At 38.1% G+C, this 19,856-nt stretch overlaps 1 protein-coding gene and 1 long non-coding RNA gene across 2 annotated transcripts in view; one reads left to right on the top strand and one right to left on the bottom strand.

The window, feature by feature from the left end:
- LOC138958117 (voltage-dependent calcium channel gamma-5 subunit-like) overlaps positions 1-19,856 on the bottom strand; it is a 121,328-nt gene that overhangs the window by 82,819 nt on the left and 18,653 nt on the right. Inside the window, exon 2 of the mRNA XM_070329187.1 lies at positions 2,127-2,131. Coding sequence (XP_070185288.1) covers positions 2,127-2,131 — 5 coding nt within the window. The remainder of the gene's footprint in view (positions 1-2,126; positions 2,132-19,856) is intronic.
- LOC138958126 (uncharacterized) lies at positions 10,999-15,850 on the top strand. The gene is made up of 2 exons (XR_011453314.1): positions 10,999-11,398; positions 12,777-15,850. It is a non-coding gene; the product is annotated as an uncharacterized lncRNA (long non-coding RNA).

The raw sequence follows: 19,856 nt of genomic DNA, 5'->3' as shown, positions 1-19,856 counted from the left end.
GTTCTTTGCTGCATTAGGTCCTCTGTACAATTGCGGTTTAGAATGTTTACCATCTGAACTAACAACAATAAATGCATATGAACAGACTTGATGATTACTTAGAGTTACTGTTTTAGGTAGGTCTTTTGGTAAAGGTCCTTCATATGGCACAATGATAGATTCAAAGTCAGCATAAACAACATAAGGACTTTTCTGTAGTTTGCATACATTCTTAAAATACACTTTGCTGTCTGGCGGCGGTGTTGTTAACTTCACGACCGCATCATCAACGCTCTTACAATGTTGCTTGTGTATAAGTGCTGCATGAATTGATGGAATACGCAAGAGACATCGCCTACAAAAGTCTTGTTTACTATTGTGATTGCTTGTGCTCGCCATCAGTCTACTCATTGTACGAATCAAAGTGTAATGATATGTTACACCATCAGTCATTAGTAACATGTCAACATGGTTAGTATCACAATCACCAATCGTTGGTGAGTTCTTTGATATTCTGACTGGTTTCAGTTCATCTTCCTCATCCCACGTGTAAACATTTACGGTGATGGGTTTGTTTTGCTGTTCAAATTTGTCAATGCTTGTAATGCTGACAGGAAATTCAATACCAGTAAAGTTTAGTTTATTTCTGTATGCATGATAGTTCGACACTCTTTCTGCATTTTTCTTTACACTGTACAGTCTTGCCAGAACACACCACATAAAACATTTGTCATCATCATTCTTTATGTTCAGCACAGCACGTTTTTTGACAAGAGCAGGAGGTAAAGGTATGTAACTTCTACCTCTGATGGGGGCAAATTTACTTAGCTTCAATTCTATTTTTAAAATTTCACCTTCTGACCATCCGGATCCTTTCATCTTTGCATCCTCTGCAGCTTGCTCAAACCGTTTCATCATTTCATCTGCCCAGTTTCCATTCAATTCTGCCATAGAATTAAGTGCTAGTTGTCTGGTTGAAACATGAACTTCTAGCACCTCATCACTGATTGTTTTGTATTTTATTAAACTGACTATCTGCACTTTTACTGGAGGTTCAATCAACAAATTGTTTGGAATTTGTTCAATGGCGTCTTGCACACTGGACTGCACATTTTGAGGATCCGTTACTTGTAATTCAACGGTGTCAAATACTGTCGATAAAGATTCTAATACAGAGTCTTCCATCGCTGTGAGTTTGATTTTATAACTCAAAATAAAAATATAAATTAAAAAAATGAAGTTGCTTAGAATTCTTTCTCAGAGCTTCCATTTTTGTTAACACTATAAAATCTGAAATAAAAAATCATTTAACATTTGTACCACGTGGAACTAATTGTAATTCCTCTTTTACAAAGGCTCTTTGCGGTGCTGGTTCTCTCAAGTAATATATAGGTGGATTTGTCTCTACTACTCTCTTGATTTCATGAATGTCAATACTCCAGATTGGATCCGTTGCACGCTTCCTGCTGTCACCCTCAGCTTCACCGGGTGCATATAAATATCTGACTTTCTGATTGAAAGGTAGTAATGCCACTGGTGTTGTTGACTTTGGAGCAACAGGTATTGTTTTCTGTTTGATTGCATCAACTGGTCTTAACCCTGTAGCTTTAAATACCTCCAGATTCATTGCTCTAAGTACTGATGGTAATCTTTTGACCCATTCAGTGTTACGCAATTTACTTTCTGTGTCCAAAAATTCCTGATGGTACTGATATGAAAACAGTTTTTCTGCCAACTGTTTGTTAAAGCTCTCAACAATAGCCTGTGACCTGTGGTTTCCTGGAATACCTCTCTTCACTGTAACATGATGTTTTAAAAGAAGCTGGTTGACAGCTCCTTTAAACTCCTTACCATCATCGCACTGAATCATTCTGGGATACTTTAGTGGTCCACGTCTGTAAATTTCTTGCAGGGCAACAGCTGTAGCTATAGCACTTTTCTCTGTCAACGGTTCAGCATCTTTGTATCTTGTTGCAACATCAACTACAGTCAGTGCATACTTATATTTCTTCCTTCTGACTGTGTCATGCGGTAAATACAGCAGGTCTATTTGATGAGTGTCATTCGGTTTAATGTTAACAAAGTGTGGTCGTGTAATTTTTCTTGGTGCAGGTAAATAGATCTGCCAAACTGCCTGCTTTGACAACCATTTCTTTGCTATATCTTGAGAAACACCTGCTGCGTCACTGAGCTTGTCAATAGCAGTTCTTCCTTTCCAGTATCCTTTTGGGGAATAATATATTTTAGATAACAAAGCATCACTCATGGTTTTTTAAATGACAGAATATTAAGATTTGACAGCACGCGCAATAAAGTAAACAACAGCCATACCAATAACAATGAAAACAATCTCGCCCACCTTCTGCTCTTCTGAAGGCTGATAAAAGTCACCCAGTTTTGGAGGAGCACTTGTCTTCATTTTCTTTCCAGTTACAAGATAGTATTCTTGAATGGCTGCATCAACATTGGCAAAGGTTTTGTTTGCATGTCCTTGCTGCCTGAGTTTATCATTCATAAAGTCTAACTGCGCAATTCGTTTCTTCTCGTATTCATCCTGTGCTTTCGCCAGTTGTTCCATGGCTTTGTTGTGCCTTTCCCTCTCTTCACCATTTTGCAGTTTAGAAAACAAATAGTTGCTGCCAGAAAATGCAAGCGCATTTACAATCGCACCTCCCACCATCATAACCAAGCTAGCCATTTTATTGTCTTACATGTTTATATTTTCTGGAATAATTCCTTGCTTCACCAAAAAGTCTTTTGTTGCAAAGGAAGCTGTCACAACACCAATTAGTTTAGCACCGTCTTCGAAGTCTAACTTTCCCAAGTCGGCTGGTTTCATTCTGAGGAGACTTTTACCCAGCATTGTGTAACCTACACTCAAGCCTCCAATCACTGCAGCGTGATAAACTAGATTAACTATTGTCTTTTCAGAACTCATTTTTATGTTATCAAAATTAAAATATTAAAATTATTCCATATGAAATGAATCCACTGCAGGTACTACTGTGGGCTTTGTTATTGTTTGTACTGCTTTGTTTGTTGGTTTTGGTGTTTCTGATTTTGGTGTTTCTGATTTTGGTTTTTCTGACACTTTATATTTGCCTTGCCAAAGTTTGTAAAGCAAGTATCCACCTCCTCCAACAACAGCTGCTACAGCTACTTTTCTGTATGATAGAAATGAAGATTTTAATTCTTGATCAGTTTGTGTGACCTTAGTCACTTCAGGAATGTTTGGTGTCTGCTCAACTTCAGACATAATGTTCTGCTTTGCCTTTTGATTTAACTTTTTTTGTCTGTTCCATTCGGCTAGTTTTTTTCCTGCTTCTACTCTACCAGGTTTCTTTGTCACTGTGTTCACTTCTGGTATTTTCGTCTGCTCCACTGTCTGCTTCAACTGATCTGTCATCTTTTTTATTCTGAAAATTAATGTGTTTGAAAGTAATTAATCCAGCAACAAATGGTACTAATAAAGCACCAAATCGATAATACAGGCCACAGGCAAGAGATTCGAGGGACTTGGAAACAACAGGGTCATGAGTTAGATCATGTGTTAAGTCTTCCTCCGAGTCGAGAGGTGTAAAATGTCCAAAAATCTTTGTGTACAAACCTATAACAGTCTGTCCAATACTTCTAACCATCTTAGAACCAAGCACTGATTCATACCGTCCATGATACTTTTCTATATCTTCTGAGGAAAGATGTTGTACTTCTTCCACAGTTAACTGCTGCCCAAGGTAGTGTTTTGTTTTTCCACAAACAGCAAGTGAATACAATCTTTCTTTTTTATCAGGTATAGTCCTACTGTCACAGATTTCAATATCTGTAGCAGTCTGCATCAGCAATTCATCACAGTTCATTTTATTTTGATGCAGAATAAAATAAAAATCTAGTAATTAAACTTGAGTAAGAACTTAGGTAGGAACTTAACAAGAACTTAGGTAGGAACTTGAGTAAGAACTTAGGTAGGAACTTAACAAGAACTTGACAAGAACTTGAGTAAGAACTTAACAAGAACTTAGTAAAAACTTGACAAGAACTTGAGTAAGAACTTGACAAGAACTTGAGTAAGAACTTGGTAAGAACTTAGCAAGGATTTCTACAAACATACATACTGAACTGGTTGATCAGTTTTTAAAACCAGTTTCGAGTGCTTAGAAGATTTCAGATTATTCTTTATTCTTTCTCTCTCCTGTTTGTTTTCAATGACATCATTTTCTCGAAGACACTCTTCAAAACTGTCACGGTCCTTTGAATAGAACAATGTTATTGTTTTGAGTTGCTCTCTAAAGTCTTTCAGAACTGCATTGTATTTTTGTGTTAATATCCAAACTGATATTAATGCATGTCGTCCACTGAATGCAAGCTTTGCTAGTGCACTTTTCTTTCTAACAATGTCACGTTCTGCTGCACAGTCATCAATAATAAACAGTGTTGGCGTGTTCTGAAAAAGATCGAAATAATGCTCCAAGCAAACATTTAGACGATCAGAAGGATTTACAATAAATATATTTTGATCAGACCATATGAATTTTCTCTCCTTGTATGTTCTGTTATGCTTTATGGTTGGACAGAATATGACTATGTGTTCAAAGTGATTTATGTAAACAGTCTGTAATAAATCCAAAACATATCTTGTTTTGCCGCAACCTGTTGCCCCACAAATCAAAGAACAGTGTGGATCTTTTGGAAGAAAATCTAGATACTTCATTTTAACACGTTCAATAAACAATATCCTGTAATCTGCTTTCAGAGATGTTTAACTGCGCATCTGACACAACAAACACGTAGATCTTAACTGATTTACTACTACTCCCTACTTCCTTTTCAATTTGTATTGTGATTCCTTCTGATCCGTTTTCAATTCGCCTTCCACTTCCATGCAGTTTGTTGTCGTCAGTTGTTCTGAGATCCAGCCATAACGCATATTTATTTGTCAAGAAATCTTCTACGCCAACACCGTGTAAATGTAGATCTTTAGCCACAAGATCAGATGTTGGGTCTTTCAATCTTCCTCCAGTAAAGTACTTTCTTGCTTCATCATAGTGTTGGTATGGCAGCATGCCAGATGCAAATATTTGGTTTGGCTGCCCTTCAATTGTGCAATATACTCTATTGATTAGTGGATTGTAAAACTTTTCTATTTGCCTTTCATATGAATCTTTTGGTTCCTCAAACAACATAAGTATTCCCTTCATTGACCTAGCTGGTGTATTCAAGTTAATGTTCCAGATTGGATCAGCCTGGCTTTTTGAAAGTGTACTGTGATTCAACACTCTTTCATAATAGATAGGCAGCTTAGAACTGTACTGATTTTCTATAAGTCTAGCCAGTTCAGGATGGTTTACAACATCAAACTCTAAAGAAATTCCAGACACCTTATACTTTGCTTCCGGGTCTTGTGAAAGCATAACACGATCATAACTATTGAAAGTCAGGTCGTATGACAGCCTGTCACGCAATGCTCCTTGATAGAAGGGAGGATGTGAATTTATGAGTTCAAAGTCAAGTGGAATACAAAATTTGTTTCCAAAAGCAACATTGACAGCGTTATCTTTTTTGTTGTCAGCTTTATCTCCTGCTCCTATTCTAACTTTTATCCCATTGTCTGACTGAATCCCTTGAAACACTCTGTTTTTCTTTTCATTGTCAGTCAACCAATTATCTGCGTAAACTAAAAAAACATCTGCATTATTCAATGACATCACTTCCCGCCCTTCCAGTTTGACAGTAATCTTCCTCACAATTGCTCTTCCTACATTATAAGCCAAAGTCCTATTTGCATCTGAGCCAGATTCTAATTCTAATTTGAATGATAGTCTTACAGTGCCTGGTACAATAACATCGTTCTTACCTAGATTAGGAAACCTAACAGTAAGTATTTCATTCTGATCAATAGTAGAAGGATTATTTGTAACTATAACTGTTTGCCTTATTCCTTTTACCCCGAGAGGTTCTTTCAGCCTTCTGTAAGGATCAAGAACAGAACCGAACGATTGTGCCATCTTTTTTTATTTTCAAAATAAAAAATAAGTTACAAATGGCAGAAGGTGGATTTGAAGATTTATTTGAGCCAGCGGACGACATGAGCGAAGCAATCCCTTTGGTTCCCTACCATCATTCACTGCATTATGAGGTGGCACGACATGAACTTCTGGAAGGTAAAGTTAGAGATTTCTACAAAAGTTTAGGAGAAGAACCTGATGTTTTAGATCCAAACCAGTTCAAAATGGAAGCAAATCATTTATATACAACTAGCGATAAAGGAGAAAAAGTCCAACTTACATATAAATCTAATCCTGCTAAGTTTCTATCAAAAGTTTCACTAAAACAAAAACTTACTGCTAATAGACTTAGGCAATTAGATATTGTGCCTAGCATACGGTCATCACCTTCCCATGTTGTTTCCTTACTTCAACAAGCAGAACTAGGACTACCAACTGCTACTCAAATAGAATCTGTTCCATTGCAAGATCTTAATAAACTTGCAGATGAGGCTGATCAACTTATACAAGAGATAGAGACTTCTTTTTCTGAGGAAACTTCACTGAAGACTCCACATGAACTATTACCTATGAGAGAAATAGAAGCCCTTAATCAATCACTACAAACCATCAGAGGTGAAATAGCAAATAATCTGTCAAAACTAGGTCAGCTGGATGAAGATATAAACAAAGAGAAACAAAAACTTGCTGATGCTGATGATTTGAACCTAGAACAAGAAGTAAAAAACAGAATTTCTAAGCGTTTAAAAGATTTGCAGGAGGAGAAAGCCATAAGGTTAGAAGTTCTAAGTAACAATAGAGAACAACTGAGAACACAGGTCAGCAGAATAAAAAATACAATTCAAAGAATCCTTTACGAAGACACAACTCTTGCTGAAAGAATTAGAACGCTTTTCAGAGAGCAGGGAATCACAATAGCTAGTATACTAACTGCGTTAGGATTTGCAATAAGCACATTAGTGTTAACACTCACAGGTGGCACTGTCACACCTCCACCTCCACCTCCACCTTCACCTCCATCTGATCCGGGATGGGTAAAGAAACAACTCAAACACATTGCAGAACTATTAAAGAAACTAGCAGCAAAAGCTTTGGGTGCACTTCCAGGAATCATTGGTTCAATTGTTAGCTGGCTGTTATCTTTTGCAGGTAAAGTTGTTGGTTTCATGGCTGAACATCTCTGGACTCTAATAGTTTTAATTGCAGGTGTTCTGCTAACGAGAATAAAGCAAAAGTAAGCCTACACCCACTCCACCAATTACTAGAGCAGTCTTCTGCGATTCATGATCATCACTAATACTAACAGCTTGATCATCCCTAGTGACAGAATGATCTTCACCTGCAGCCCGATCTTCACTTGTCACGCTTTGTTTCTGTTCATTGTGATATGGCTGTAGCATCGTTCTGATTTCTGAATTCAGTTCTTCACCCTTTCCAAGCGGCTGGGTGTCACTAGCAATAATGATTTCATTGTTATAATTTGTTATTGTTCCAATCTGCAGCTGGAGATCAGAAGGTAACATGTAAAGGCCGTTACCAACAGCAAAGTCAACTTTTGATCTTGCATAACGGAGAGAGTCTTGATACCTTTTGATGCTGGAAGGCAGATCAACTGCAGAGTTTATGACATCTTCTAAATTTGATAACAACTGTTTCTGTGCACCAAACCCTGTGCTTGTTCTCATTATGTTTGATCGTGTCTGTGCCTGCGAGCCTAGCAAGCACCACGCATATGTTCGGATAGATTCATTGATCCTTTCAACACCTGATCCAGTGAAACCTTTGCCGGTGTCTAATATAAAAGTAGTCCATGCATTGTGGTGCTCTTGTTCTATTGATCCTAACTGTACCTGCACATTTGAAGAAAAAGATGTATGACCTGGCCAGTAATCAAAATTATACCTCCTGTGGACACCCCATAAATATAGTGTTCCCATGCCATGGTTTTTGTCTTGCTTTTGCCTAAAGTCGGTCTTAAAATCTATATTGAATTCATTGCAGAGACGCTCATACACTTTCATGTTTATCCTATTGTTGAATGGGTTCCAGCTCTTTTCATGCGGCATTGGTGCCTGAAGTTCAGACAAGATTCTCCTGCACTGATAGTAAACGTGAAATGTGTACACACACTTTGTCAGTAAGTTTGAATTATTCATGTGGTCTGCATAGGACACTCCACATCCTGTGGTTGCACAGAATATTGCAAAGTTTAACTGATTCTGATAGAACTGAATTGGGTGAGAGTTCCACATCTTTGGAACACTGTCATTTTTGATTGGGGGATTTAGGTAAGAATGGAATGGGTCAGGCACTTTAACGCGAATGGATTCTGTTTCTGTTACAGCAAAGTCCAACTCATGGAAAGAAATAGTCTTTGGATTGTAATATGGTCCAGTTTTGTATTTAACGTCTTTGTTGAATTTATACTGAATCATTTTTGTTGTTGAATAAAAAATGTTTATCACACTAACAAATGTGAAGACTGGTGTGCCAGTTAAACTTGCAAACCCTATCAACAATCAAAATGGAGGAATGAAAGTTGCACTGCATGAAATTATGTACAAGGTTACTTGGTATAATATCAGTAAAAAAAAGGCTAACAACTGGGTTAGAATTAATGGTAAAACACATTCTGTAGAAGATGGTTACTATGACTTCTGCACTTTAGAGAAAGAATTGTTTGCTCCAGTAGGTATTACAGCGAGTTTAAATCATGCAAGTCTCATTGCTACTCTTACTATGCCCAAAACTAGAGAAGTAAACGTTGAGTTTCCAACCAAACTCCTTGATATGCTTGGAATTACAAAAATATACAAGGGAACACGTCCCATTGACATGGATGTTAACAGTGTACTGTTTGTTCACATGAGAGAGCTTAACACATCCTATAATCTGTTTAATGATCAGCGTTCTGATCTGCTTAGAATTCTTCCACCGAGTGATGCCTCTTTTTGTAAAATGCACGTGCCAACATTTAAGACACTTCAGTTCAAGGACTTGGAGGAAGGGTGTCATGAATTCCTACACATTGATCTGAAAAATCAAAGTGGACAACCAGTTGATTGTTTGTTTAACATTACATTGGAAATAGTTCCATAAAATATTGAGTATTAAAATGTCGAGTGGACCTACAATAATTTATCCTGTTGCATGTTCAACTATAGAGTTGAAAGATTTAGCAGACGCTATCGACTTTGAGAGCAATGCTGAAGTTGGTGCAGTGTATGCATTCGAGTTTACAGACACTGGTTATTACAAGAGAAAGGAAATCGACGATGAAAAGAAACCAAGATTCCTCAAACTAGGTCAAATCCGTGATGTTAATGTACCTGATCCAATTGTCGATGACACATTCTACATGTGGAAACATCAGAATAAAAAATGGGTACTTAGTCCTGTTATGAAAAAGATTGACTGGGAAATGAAGTTTGAATTTGTGAGTCCATACACTCTTGTTGGAAAAGACGACACATTCCGTAAGTCAATCAATGCTAAACCACTAATTGTTAGCCTTGTTCCTGCGATTAACAGCAGGGGAGAAGTTGCAGTTAAACCTTTCCATAAGAACAACTATCTCATTCACAGAAAACAAAGTGTTGAAAAGGACGCTGACACCATTGTCGATTTTATACCCAAGCTTCCAATAGGGCAGAATGCAACTATGATATTTGATATAGTTGTCAGGAAAAGGGAAGAAACCACAAACACTGTTCTAATGAGAGGAATAAATCTCAACTGGAGACCATTAAATGTTGAAGAAGTCAGAGTATTTATTGCTGTTCAAAAGGATTCTAACACAATAAAAAAACAGACGTCAAACCAAAATGTTGTTGTTAACGCAGATATAAATAATTTAACAGAAATAAGAAGTATTAATCTTACTTATCTTGATTTGATTGCTTTCTACTATACAGATAAGGTGTTAAGCAATGAACAGCTTCAAAGCTTAGCAGAAACACTGGCCAGTGAGAATTAAGATAAATATTTTATATTTTGCATTAAAAAGATGACTAGCAGTGTGAAGCTTTATCCTAATATTGATGAAAGTGCAGCAGAAAGTCAACAATTCAGACTGGCACACATTAGTAATATACAAAAACAACTAGAAGATGAATTAGAAAAATATTCTCGCGCTAGACGTAAGTACTCAACAACTTACAACAGCCTTTCTAATGCCAGCACTGGTTCTACTATCCTTGCATCAGCTGCAGGTGTAACGGGAACAATTCTGTTAGCTACCGGAGTAGGGACTCCAGTTTCTCTAATCCTAGGTGGTGTCGCAGCAGCAGTTGGTGGTTTATCATTTATAGCATCAGCTATAATGAAAAAAATTGTGAAAAAGCTTGAAAAACACGAATCCATTTCCACTCTTGCATCATCAAAATTGTCTAGCCTAAAACTGTCTATCAGTAAAGCACTTGAAGATTCAAAAGTTTCTGACGAAGAATTCAAACAGATACAAACAGACTTTGATGACTACAAAAGTAAGAAAGCAAGTATTCAAACAAAAACACGAGCTGAATATAACAAGCCACTCGATATAGAAGATCTGAAAAAGCAGTTTTTAAAAAAGGGGATTCAAATAGGACGGGAAGAAAAAGTAAAAATAGAATCACTTGTAAAGAGTTAACTATTCGTTTAGACAGTCACATTGCATGTATCAGATATAATTCTAACAGTGAAAGAACATATGAAGTAAAGTTTGTAAATGAGAGAGCGTATTGAGCTTAAGAATGTTGTATCAGAGAAAGGGGGAATGTACGTTCTGGGTTACTGATTCCGACAGACCCGGCATTGGTTCAAAACAACCTTACTTTACTGTATTTTTTTTTTGTATGGATTTATGCAGTATTTTTCTGATTTTGTCGCATGTTTCATTTTAGTAAAAGTTTAGTCCAGAAGCCTATTTTGCGTTAATATTTAGGGTCTGTCGGAATCGGTGAGCCAGAACGTACATTCTCCCTTTCTCTTGGCGAGTATTTTCAATTACTCGCCATGGCGAGTAAAAATCATGTAAATGGTGAGTAGAAATGTTAATCTACTCGCCACATGCGAGTAAAGTTGATAAAACAAATGGTTGTTTTGACGAGTAAAGTTTCAGTAAATTATGAGAAGTACATGTACTAGCAGTGCTTCATTTTGTGGACTTTCAGTGCTGAAGTATGATTGTGTGGATTGATCATTTTGTATTCTGTTATTCAGATTGCCACTTGCTTTCTTTTACATATATTTACAAGATGGTGGCTGATTTGTGTGTGTTGCAGAACACAGGTCCATGAATAAAAGAACCCAGCTGGTATTCTTCATTCATGGAAAATGAAAGGAAATTTATCAGCCAGGATTCGCCACTCACTCTGCTAAGGGGGAACCCCGGTCAGCCCTACAGTGGATGAACAGCTTGGTCCTTGGAGGGAAAGGTAACTACTGCAGCACTTTAGAAGGGGTCTATGTCGACCAACAGTGGCTGTATTCCCTGTATGTTAATTTCCTGTACATATACAGGGAATATACTTCCGTTAGACGCCATGGAGTTACTTCAAGCTTGTGAAAGTGATTCAATGGACGAGAGTACCAGCGAGGAAAACATAATACCAGGCTGTTGGGGGTGGGGGTGCAGATGTTTCTTTAACTAAATCCGTTTTGATAAACGGTCGAAGCATGTTTTGCTTGATTGGATGCCGCACGCGAATTCAGGATTTTAAATAGATTCTCCTATCTAACCGCAGTCACGCGCTTGGCGCAAGATTGTACGATATTATACTTCTTTACAGAAAATCCAACTGTATTCCCGGTACACAGGGAAAACACCTATGGCTATGGGGAATACACCTTCTTTTGGTCGACATAGACCCCTTCAACCTTACAATATGTGAATGTGTAGAATATTATGCTTTTGCTTAAAGCTTGTTACATATGACTAAGACAGAAATGTTAATCATTCCCTTGGTGCAAATCATAAAAAGAACAATAGCGATCTGATGTACTGTGGATCAATCGAGGAAAAGGTGTGTATGACCTAGAAGAAACTGGTTTTGAAAGTGCTGAGGATGGATGGAACATTGATGCAATATCATTTACTACATTGAACCTGGGTTTCAAACTGAAGTGCTTTTTTATGCAGGGTTCGTACAGAGTCCTTGAACCCTGGAAAACTCCTTGAAAATTGGAAAACCTTTTCCAGGCCTTGAAAAGTGCTTGAAAATAGAGTTTTGTTAAATAGTCATTGAAAAGTACTTGATTTTTCCAAATTGTTGCCTATACATTTCGTCAGCAGCTTGTCTTATTTAAAAAAAAATGCAACCCCCTTTTTTTTCGTCAAATACAGTACACACATTTTGGGAGAATAAAAGATCGAGTGAAAACAAATTAAAGCAGACGAACTAACTATTACTAGTCACCTGTAGTTGCTTCCCTTCCTGAAGGTAAGCTTGGTGCTTTGCATTAAATTGGGGAAAATCATGTCCTTGAAAAGCATTTATTTGGTCCTGGAAATGTCCTTGAAAACTCCTTGAATTGTATCAGCTCTGCCCTGCAGGAACCCTGTTTATGCTTCTTGTTATATATATGGTCTCGATTGACTCCTGTGTTCAAGAGACTGTAAACAACCATAAACAATCTTGTGTTGTTATGTGGTGGTGGTTTTGCTGTTGTCTAGCATCTACCCGTAATTGGCTTTATCAAATGCACCAGAAACGAGCATGAGTTTGTCGGATTAGTGAACTGTTTGAAAAACTTTAATGTATTTGTGGTTGACAGGTTGTTATTATTTCTATATTGTGTTCTTCTTTTTCTCAGGTGGGCTGTCTTCTGAAACATATGAATCGGGAGCGTCACATCTTTCTTCCTGAGACATCCCCTCTTGAAAATGGTGTGGCGTTTAGCTGAATGGAAACGTGGCAGTGTCCTGTTTTTCATAGCTTCGATGCGCGAAGTTGGGGATTTCAGCAGAGAATTTATTGATTGATTAATTAATTAGTTATTTAAGCTCACCTCACTCCTTAGTGTTATTTAGGGGGATGGGGGGGGGGGGGGGTGGTGTTGGCCTGGATCTTGTTAGTGAACTTTCTTTCTGGCAACTCGCATCAGAAATTCCAGGTTTGCTTTCAAGGCAATAGACGGTTTTTGAAAATAATTCTGTTAGGATTATCAGCAGTCCGGAGGTGTAAAAATCCCTGTACTGCAGTCAGGTTTTTCAAAACATCTCGAGCACGCTCTACGCCTCTGACGGGCTGTATCCCACAATCGGGACAAACGACCAACTTGGATGTGTATGCCATGCGCACAATATGATACCCCTTGCCTTTAAAAATCAGCGGTCACGAGTTCATCACAGTTCAGAATTTGTTGTGTAAAAGATAGCCGCTGTCAGCTAGCCATTCGTGGCTCAGGTGATTATATTTAATACAAATTTAAAAAAAGGTTTCTTATGTAGCGCACGCCGCACAGCATACACATCACAGTCAGTCGCTTGTCCTGATCGCAGGATAGCGTGAAACATGCTCCGGGAGACTGCCAATAATCCTTACATAGTTATTTAAAGAAATTGTGTATTGGTACAGCATGTTATGCATGTACTAAGATAGCTATTTGTAAATATTTGGTAGATATTTATGGTGGTGTCCCGAATTGCTCCCTCCCAATTTGCCCCATCCCATATGGTCCCCAATTATTCTTGCATTTTGCTGTGAGTAACATAAAGGCATTTGTCTGAAGCGCATTTCCAAAAAGACCCCCCGCGGGTTAGGGGGAAGAATTTACCCGATGCTCCCCAGCATGTCGTAAGAGGCGACTAACGGATTCTGTTTCTCCTTTTACCCTTGTTAAGTGTTTCTTATATAGTCAATGTTTGTACAGATTTTAGTCAAGCAGTATGGAAGAAATGTTAAGTCCTTTGTACTGGAAACTTGCATTCTCCCAGTAAGGTAGTATATTGTACTACGTTGCAAGCCCCTGGAGCATTTTTTTTATTAGTGCTTTTGTGAACAAGAAACAATTAACAAGTGGCTCTATCCCATCTCCCCCCCTTTCCCTGTCGCGATATAACCTTCGTTAAACACCAATTAAAGAAAGAATTTCCAAAAAGCATAGTTACCATTTGTTTTTTTAAATCTGAATCCGTGACTGTTGTTCTTGAATACTCTTTCGTTTAGGTTTCCAAAAATGCTGATATAAAGGGGAAGGATAGTTGAAACTGTAACCGTTTACATTTTGCTCCCAGATTTGCAGTTGTTGTTTTTACTAGGAGTTTGGACGGGCTCGGTGTTCTTGTGGATAAGACATCGGCCTCCTATTCAGAAGGTCATGAGTCAAAATCGCGGCCGCCTGGTAGGTTAAAGGTGGAGAATTTTCTGATCTCCAAGGTCATTGCTTATGTGCAGACCTGCTAGTGCCTTATCCTCCTTCGTGTGTACACGCAATCACAAGACCAAGTGCGCACGGAAAAGATCCTGTAACCCATGTCAGAGTTTGGTGGGTTATAGAAACACAAAAATACCCTGCATGCTTCCCCCGAAAGCGGCGTATGGCTGCCTGAATGGTGGGGTAAAAACGGTCATACACGTAAAAATCCACTCGTGCAAATTTGTGAGTGAACGTGGGAGTTTCAGCCCATGAGCGAAGAAGAAGAAGAACTATGAGTTTTACTCTTTTAAAAAAATTATTTTCAAATTCAAAGATTGCCACAACAGTAGTCTATCTCATCCGACTTGAACCCTTCAGACTCCCTGTACATGTACTTGCAGTTTAAACTCATATTTTGTCTGAGAATAGTTTTCAAATGCAAAGTCCTTCAGAAAAACTGCGAGATAAAAATCTGGAGTGCTAATATCGTGTTGGTGTATCGTGTCAGTGGCCGAGTGGTAACGCACTTGCGCTCGGAAGCGAGAGGTTGCGAGTTCGACCCTGGGTCAGGGCGTTAGCAATTTTCTGCCCCCTTTCCTAACCTAGGTGGTGGGTTCAAGTCTTTCGGATGAGACGAAAAACTGAGGTCCCTTCGTGTACACTACATTGGGGTGTGCACGTTAAAGATCCCACGATTGACAAAAGGGTCTTTCCTGGCAAAATTGTATAGGCATAGATAAATTTTCATAAAAATGTCCACCAAAATACCCGTGTGACTTGGAATAATAGGCCGTGAAAAGCAGGATATGCGCCGAAATGGCTGCGATCTGCTGGCCGATGTGAATGCGTGATGTATTGTGTAAAACAATATTACATCTCACACGGCATAAATATATCCCTGTGCCTTGAATATGTGCGCGATATAAATTGCATAAAATAAAATTAAAATAAAATCCCCGAGCTTAGAACTGTACCCACAGAATACGCGCAATATAAGCCTCATATTGATTGGTATGTAAGAAATGTTAAAGTCCTTTGTACTGGAAACTTGCATTCTCCCAGTAAGGTAGTATATTGTACTACGTTGCAAGCCCCTGGAGCAATTTTTTGATTAGTGCTTTTGTGAACAAGAAACAATTAACAAGTGGCTCTATCCCATCCCCCCCCCCTCTTTCCCCGTCGCGATATAACCTTGAACGGTTGAAAACGACGTTAAACACCAAATATAGAAAGAAAGAATAATCTTTGAACAGCATTTGGTTGGAAAATGAAAGTCTTCACAAAGCTATCTTCTTCTATTTGTGTGGGTTAATATAAATAGGATTTAACATAACAATGTGGTACTGGTATGGGTTTTGTAAAGTGATTACTCAACTTCTGTGAATTGTACCTTCGTGGTGATCATGCTACACACTGGGTAATTCAAGCACAGAAAATAATATTTCTTAATAATTTGGCCTTATAAATGTACTCCGTGACTGTATTTGTATATGGTGAAAAGGAGAAGATATAAAATTTGTGAAATAGGACTTCGTATTTGGTTTTGTCATAATGAATTTGTTGTTTCTGTGTGTGTGTGTGTGTGTGTGTGTGTGTGTGTGTGTGTGTGTGTGTGTGTGTGTGTGTGTGTGTGTGTGTGTGTGTGTGTGTGAGAGCATGCATGCGTGCTTATGTGTGAGTGCACAATTGTGTGTGTGTATTAATCCAGCAGAAACAGCTTCTCTTCCATACATTTGAATCATTTATATTGATACCACATGGAGACTATTCTGAACACACAAGCGTGGTTTTCTCTCTACAGTGCTTTTCCTAAAGTTAAATATTGAATTTTTGAATTTAAAAGTTTTTGGCACACCACTTTAAGATAATGCTCAAGGAAAATAAATAGTCTTCTTTTTTCATTAACGCTTTTTCTCACAGTGATGTGTCAATATCTCAGACGCAAATCCAGAGTCATGCACCGTTTTATGCTTGGGAAGCGCACTATACTCACTTTGGTAACGGTCACTGTTAGAAACATGCATACCAATCAATCAATTAAGCGAAAATGAATGATAAGATTCGATTATGTTCTTCTTTTTGTGCACAGGCGGTTATATACAAACGTGCATAGTGTCAAAAGAAATCACACACACACACACACACACACACACACACACACACTGAAAGTATGAAGAAGCCCCTCCAACTTTTGGTTGAGTTTGACTGCATTACCTTGAGGAGACTGACGACACTTCACAATGGAAAAAATAATAACTTTTACATTTCAGTGATTTGTTTTAAGTACAAAAGTACAAGTGAAAGTAGAAATAAATTAATGTGACACTATCCCGTAATCACATATCAGGGTCAACTATAATCAGTCCATTGGTTTACAAAACTTTATTCAATTTGTTATCATGACAGAAACAATGCATTGTTTTTTTAAGATAACTCAAGCATAAATGCTTATTTTAAGTCATCCTGGTATGTACATAACAAAGTTTAGCATGATGGCGGACTAGATACATTTACTCATTTCAGACAACGAAAACAAACAGACAAACCTGATGCGCAAGCAATCAAAAAATGGAGGGGGTGGTAGTACAGAACTTGGTGGGGGTAAAAACAAGAAACAAAAAGAAATGGGGTACGAGAGAACAGAATTCAGCATAAGGGGGAAAAAAAAGGACGACGAAGACTTGGAGCGCCAGAAATGTTGGAAGAGTGGGTCACGTCACAATAATATTAAATGCACAGAAGACACACACGCAAAGTTAATACATTTTGTGATCGGCGAAAATGGCACTAAATTACATAACGATTGGGCCATAATCGATAAGTCGAAACAAGGACACAAAACACGAGAGAAATTACGAAGAACAATTGGTCAGGCAGCATTTGTCTCATGACAGTGTCAAATGAACATTACAGTGAATAAAATGTAGAGGCTCATGTACGGAACATGCCTGGTTGTCTTAATAAATTCTTGTACAGTTATGAATATGGTCTGATTGACATTCCGGGAATATTGCGGGATGCCTTTCAATAATATTTCAATAAACTTATAATCAGTTATCAATTGACAATAATCGTACATCTCTACACAAGGGTCAATGCAACAAATAGTGCTCAGCAGTCTCCCTTGGGTAACCGCACTCACATTTGGGGCATTCCTTGAGGTGCCGCTGACATAAATCAAAATTCAAATCACTCATACCAATACGCAGTCTGCAATTATGGACTTTTTCAAATCTATCTCCAAAATAATAATGACATGGTACTTTAAAATCAACGTTGATTGCAGTAAAGTAATTGACTGACAATTAGGGTTGTATGTGGGGTGCCTAAAATTTGAACTTTTCTTATTCCCGAATATTTTTTGTGGGCGCAGAAGCACGGGGCAAATGGTATTGTTTTTTTCTGGAGGGGGATCAGACAATATAAAACCAATTAGAGGCCGAGTTGCCTGACAGAAAGGCCAATTCTAGCCCCAGTCCATGCCGGTTACATGTAATTAGCTATGCACACATTTGAGATCGATACCCAACCTTACTGAGCATCAGTTCTTTGCGTTATTTTAATTTTCTTGTTTTTCTTTAAAATAAAAAAGGGAATGGTTTTATTGATGTCATTTTATTATGTCATTATCTAGTCAGCATAAATGACTTTTGTGGATACAGGAGAAAGTGTTAAAATGTGAAGATTTCAAGTGTGATTTGTGGTCATCTGCTCAGTTGACCACTTAAAATGTTGTTTCATTTGATGATACGTTTTGTTTGGTGTTCCCGCTTGAATGTGACAGTAAGTTGTACAATGTTACTCTGTGTGTGTGTGTGTGTGTGTGTGTGTGTGTGTGTGTCATGTGTGTGTGTGTGTGTGTGTGTGTGCGTGCGTGAGTGTGTTTGTGTGTGTTGGTGTGTGTGTGTGTTTGGTAACCGGCTTTGTACAGCGGGACCACCTTATTTTGTCATGTATTTTTATTCATTCTGGAGCTTTATTAAATAAACTGCCCATTTCAATCACAACTCTGGTCTGGTCTTATTGTCAGTGTTGCATAAATGATTGTATGTGAGCTTGTGAACATACAAAGAAAAAAGAAAGAAACATTCTGTGTCGAAATATCTTGACTAAAAATCAGGCGGAAGACTACACCTGTTGCATTTCCTATTATGCTCAGGCAATTATAACTGAGGGCGGAAGCGACAATGATTCGTTTTCCCCCCAGATAACATTAATTTGTAGAGACGGAAAAGGAACACGCACATTCTGGAACTGATTTGTGTAAATAACTGAGAGGGTGTTTTGTCTGTTTTGTGAAACGGTCCTCACACATTTGCAAAGTTCCACAGTTAGGCAGCTGAATTAAAGCATTACATAATGCATAGTGTAAACTCTAGGCCTACTTCAAGGTCTTATTACTTCAAGATGCATACACGTGCTGTTGTATCTGTTAGTGCTTGCCGGACACCAGTGCTGATTAAAATGGCTTAGATTGTTACTAATTTGAAACTACAGTATGTCCTTTTACGCGTTGTGGCAACTGAATTTTGTTGGTACCGATGATTTATACAAAGACTTTTATCACAGGTTTCTTCCATATCAAACATTTATACTTACCTTCAAGTTCGAGTTTACCTTTACTTTCACGAGGAGAGTCTGTGTGTGTGTGTGTGTGTGTGTGTGTGTGTGTGTGTGTGTGTGTGTGCGCGTGCGTGTGTGCACGCTTAAATATTCTTGATTTTTGAACATAAGCAGTTTATCTGTCATGGAGTTGTGTGTGTTTTCATGTCTGCGTGTTCTTTTCCCCCTCCTTCCTCCTCTCGGCAGTCCGGCTTCAGTCATTTTATTCCTCCCCTCAAAGCAGACAGCAGCATTGTGTTAATGTTCAGAACTTTGCCAGGTTTTTTGTTTGTTTGTTGTGCTTCTTTAATTTAGGTTTGTTGTTTGTTTAAAACACTCAAACATACGCACACATCCACACGCACACTTTTACTTTTTAAGTTATAATAAGTATTGCATTCAGCCACGGTTTTTTTTCTCAGTTGATATTCTGATTTTTGCCATTTTTTTGTGTAATTTGTTTTTGTTGTGCTTGTTTGATGTAGGTTTGGTGTTGTTTGTCGTTGTTTGTTTAACACACACTCAAACACACACTAACCAGACACACACACACACCACCACCACCACCACCACAAGAATAGGTTTACACTCACTTTTTCCTCCACGTTTTAATTTTGGCAATATCATTAACCCAGGATTGCAAAGCAGGGATCATTTGTCAATTTCATAACAACGTACATACAATTTCAGCTGGTCACTTCAATAAAATGTGCATCATCACAGGTTTCTGCTGGAATGACAGTGTCTTATCTGTCAACACAAAATACACACACACAAAATGAGTGTGATGCTGTATGCCTCCTAACAGATCCTAACTTCACCCTCCAAACCTCCCTGCAGATGTATGTTCTGTGCACAAAAATAACCTTTTAAAATATACAAAATGCAGACGACATTTCTACATTTGTAGTTGTGCTGCAGACCTGTTTACCC

This window comes from Littorina saxatilis, linkage group LG2, assembly GCF_037325665.1.
Source record: "Littorina saxatilis isolate snail1 linkage group LG2, US_GU_Lsax_2.0, whole genome shotgun sequence".
Classification (NCBI taxonomy): Eukaryota; Metazoa; Mollusca; class Gastropoda; order Littorinimorpha; family Littorinidae; genus Littorina; species Littorina saxatilis.
The sequence above is the reverse complement of the archived record's forward strand: the minus strand, read 5'-3'. Positions and strand labels throughout refer to the sequence as shown.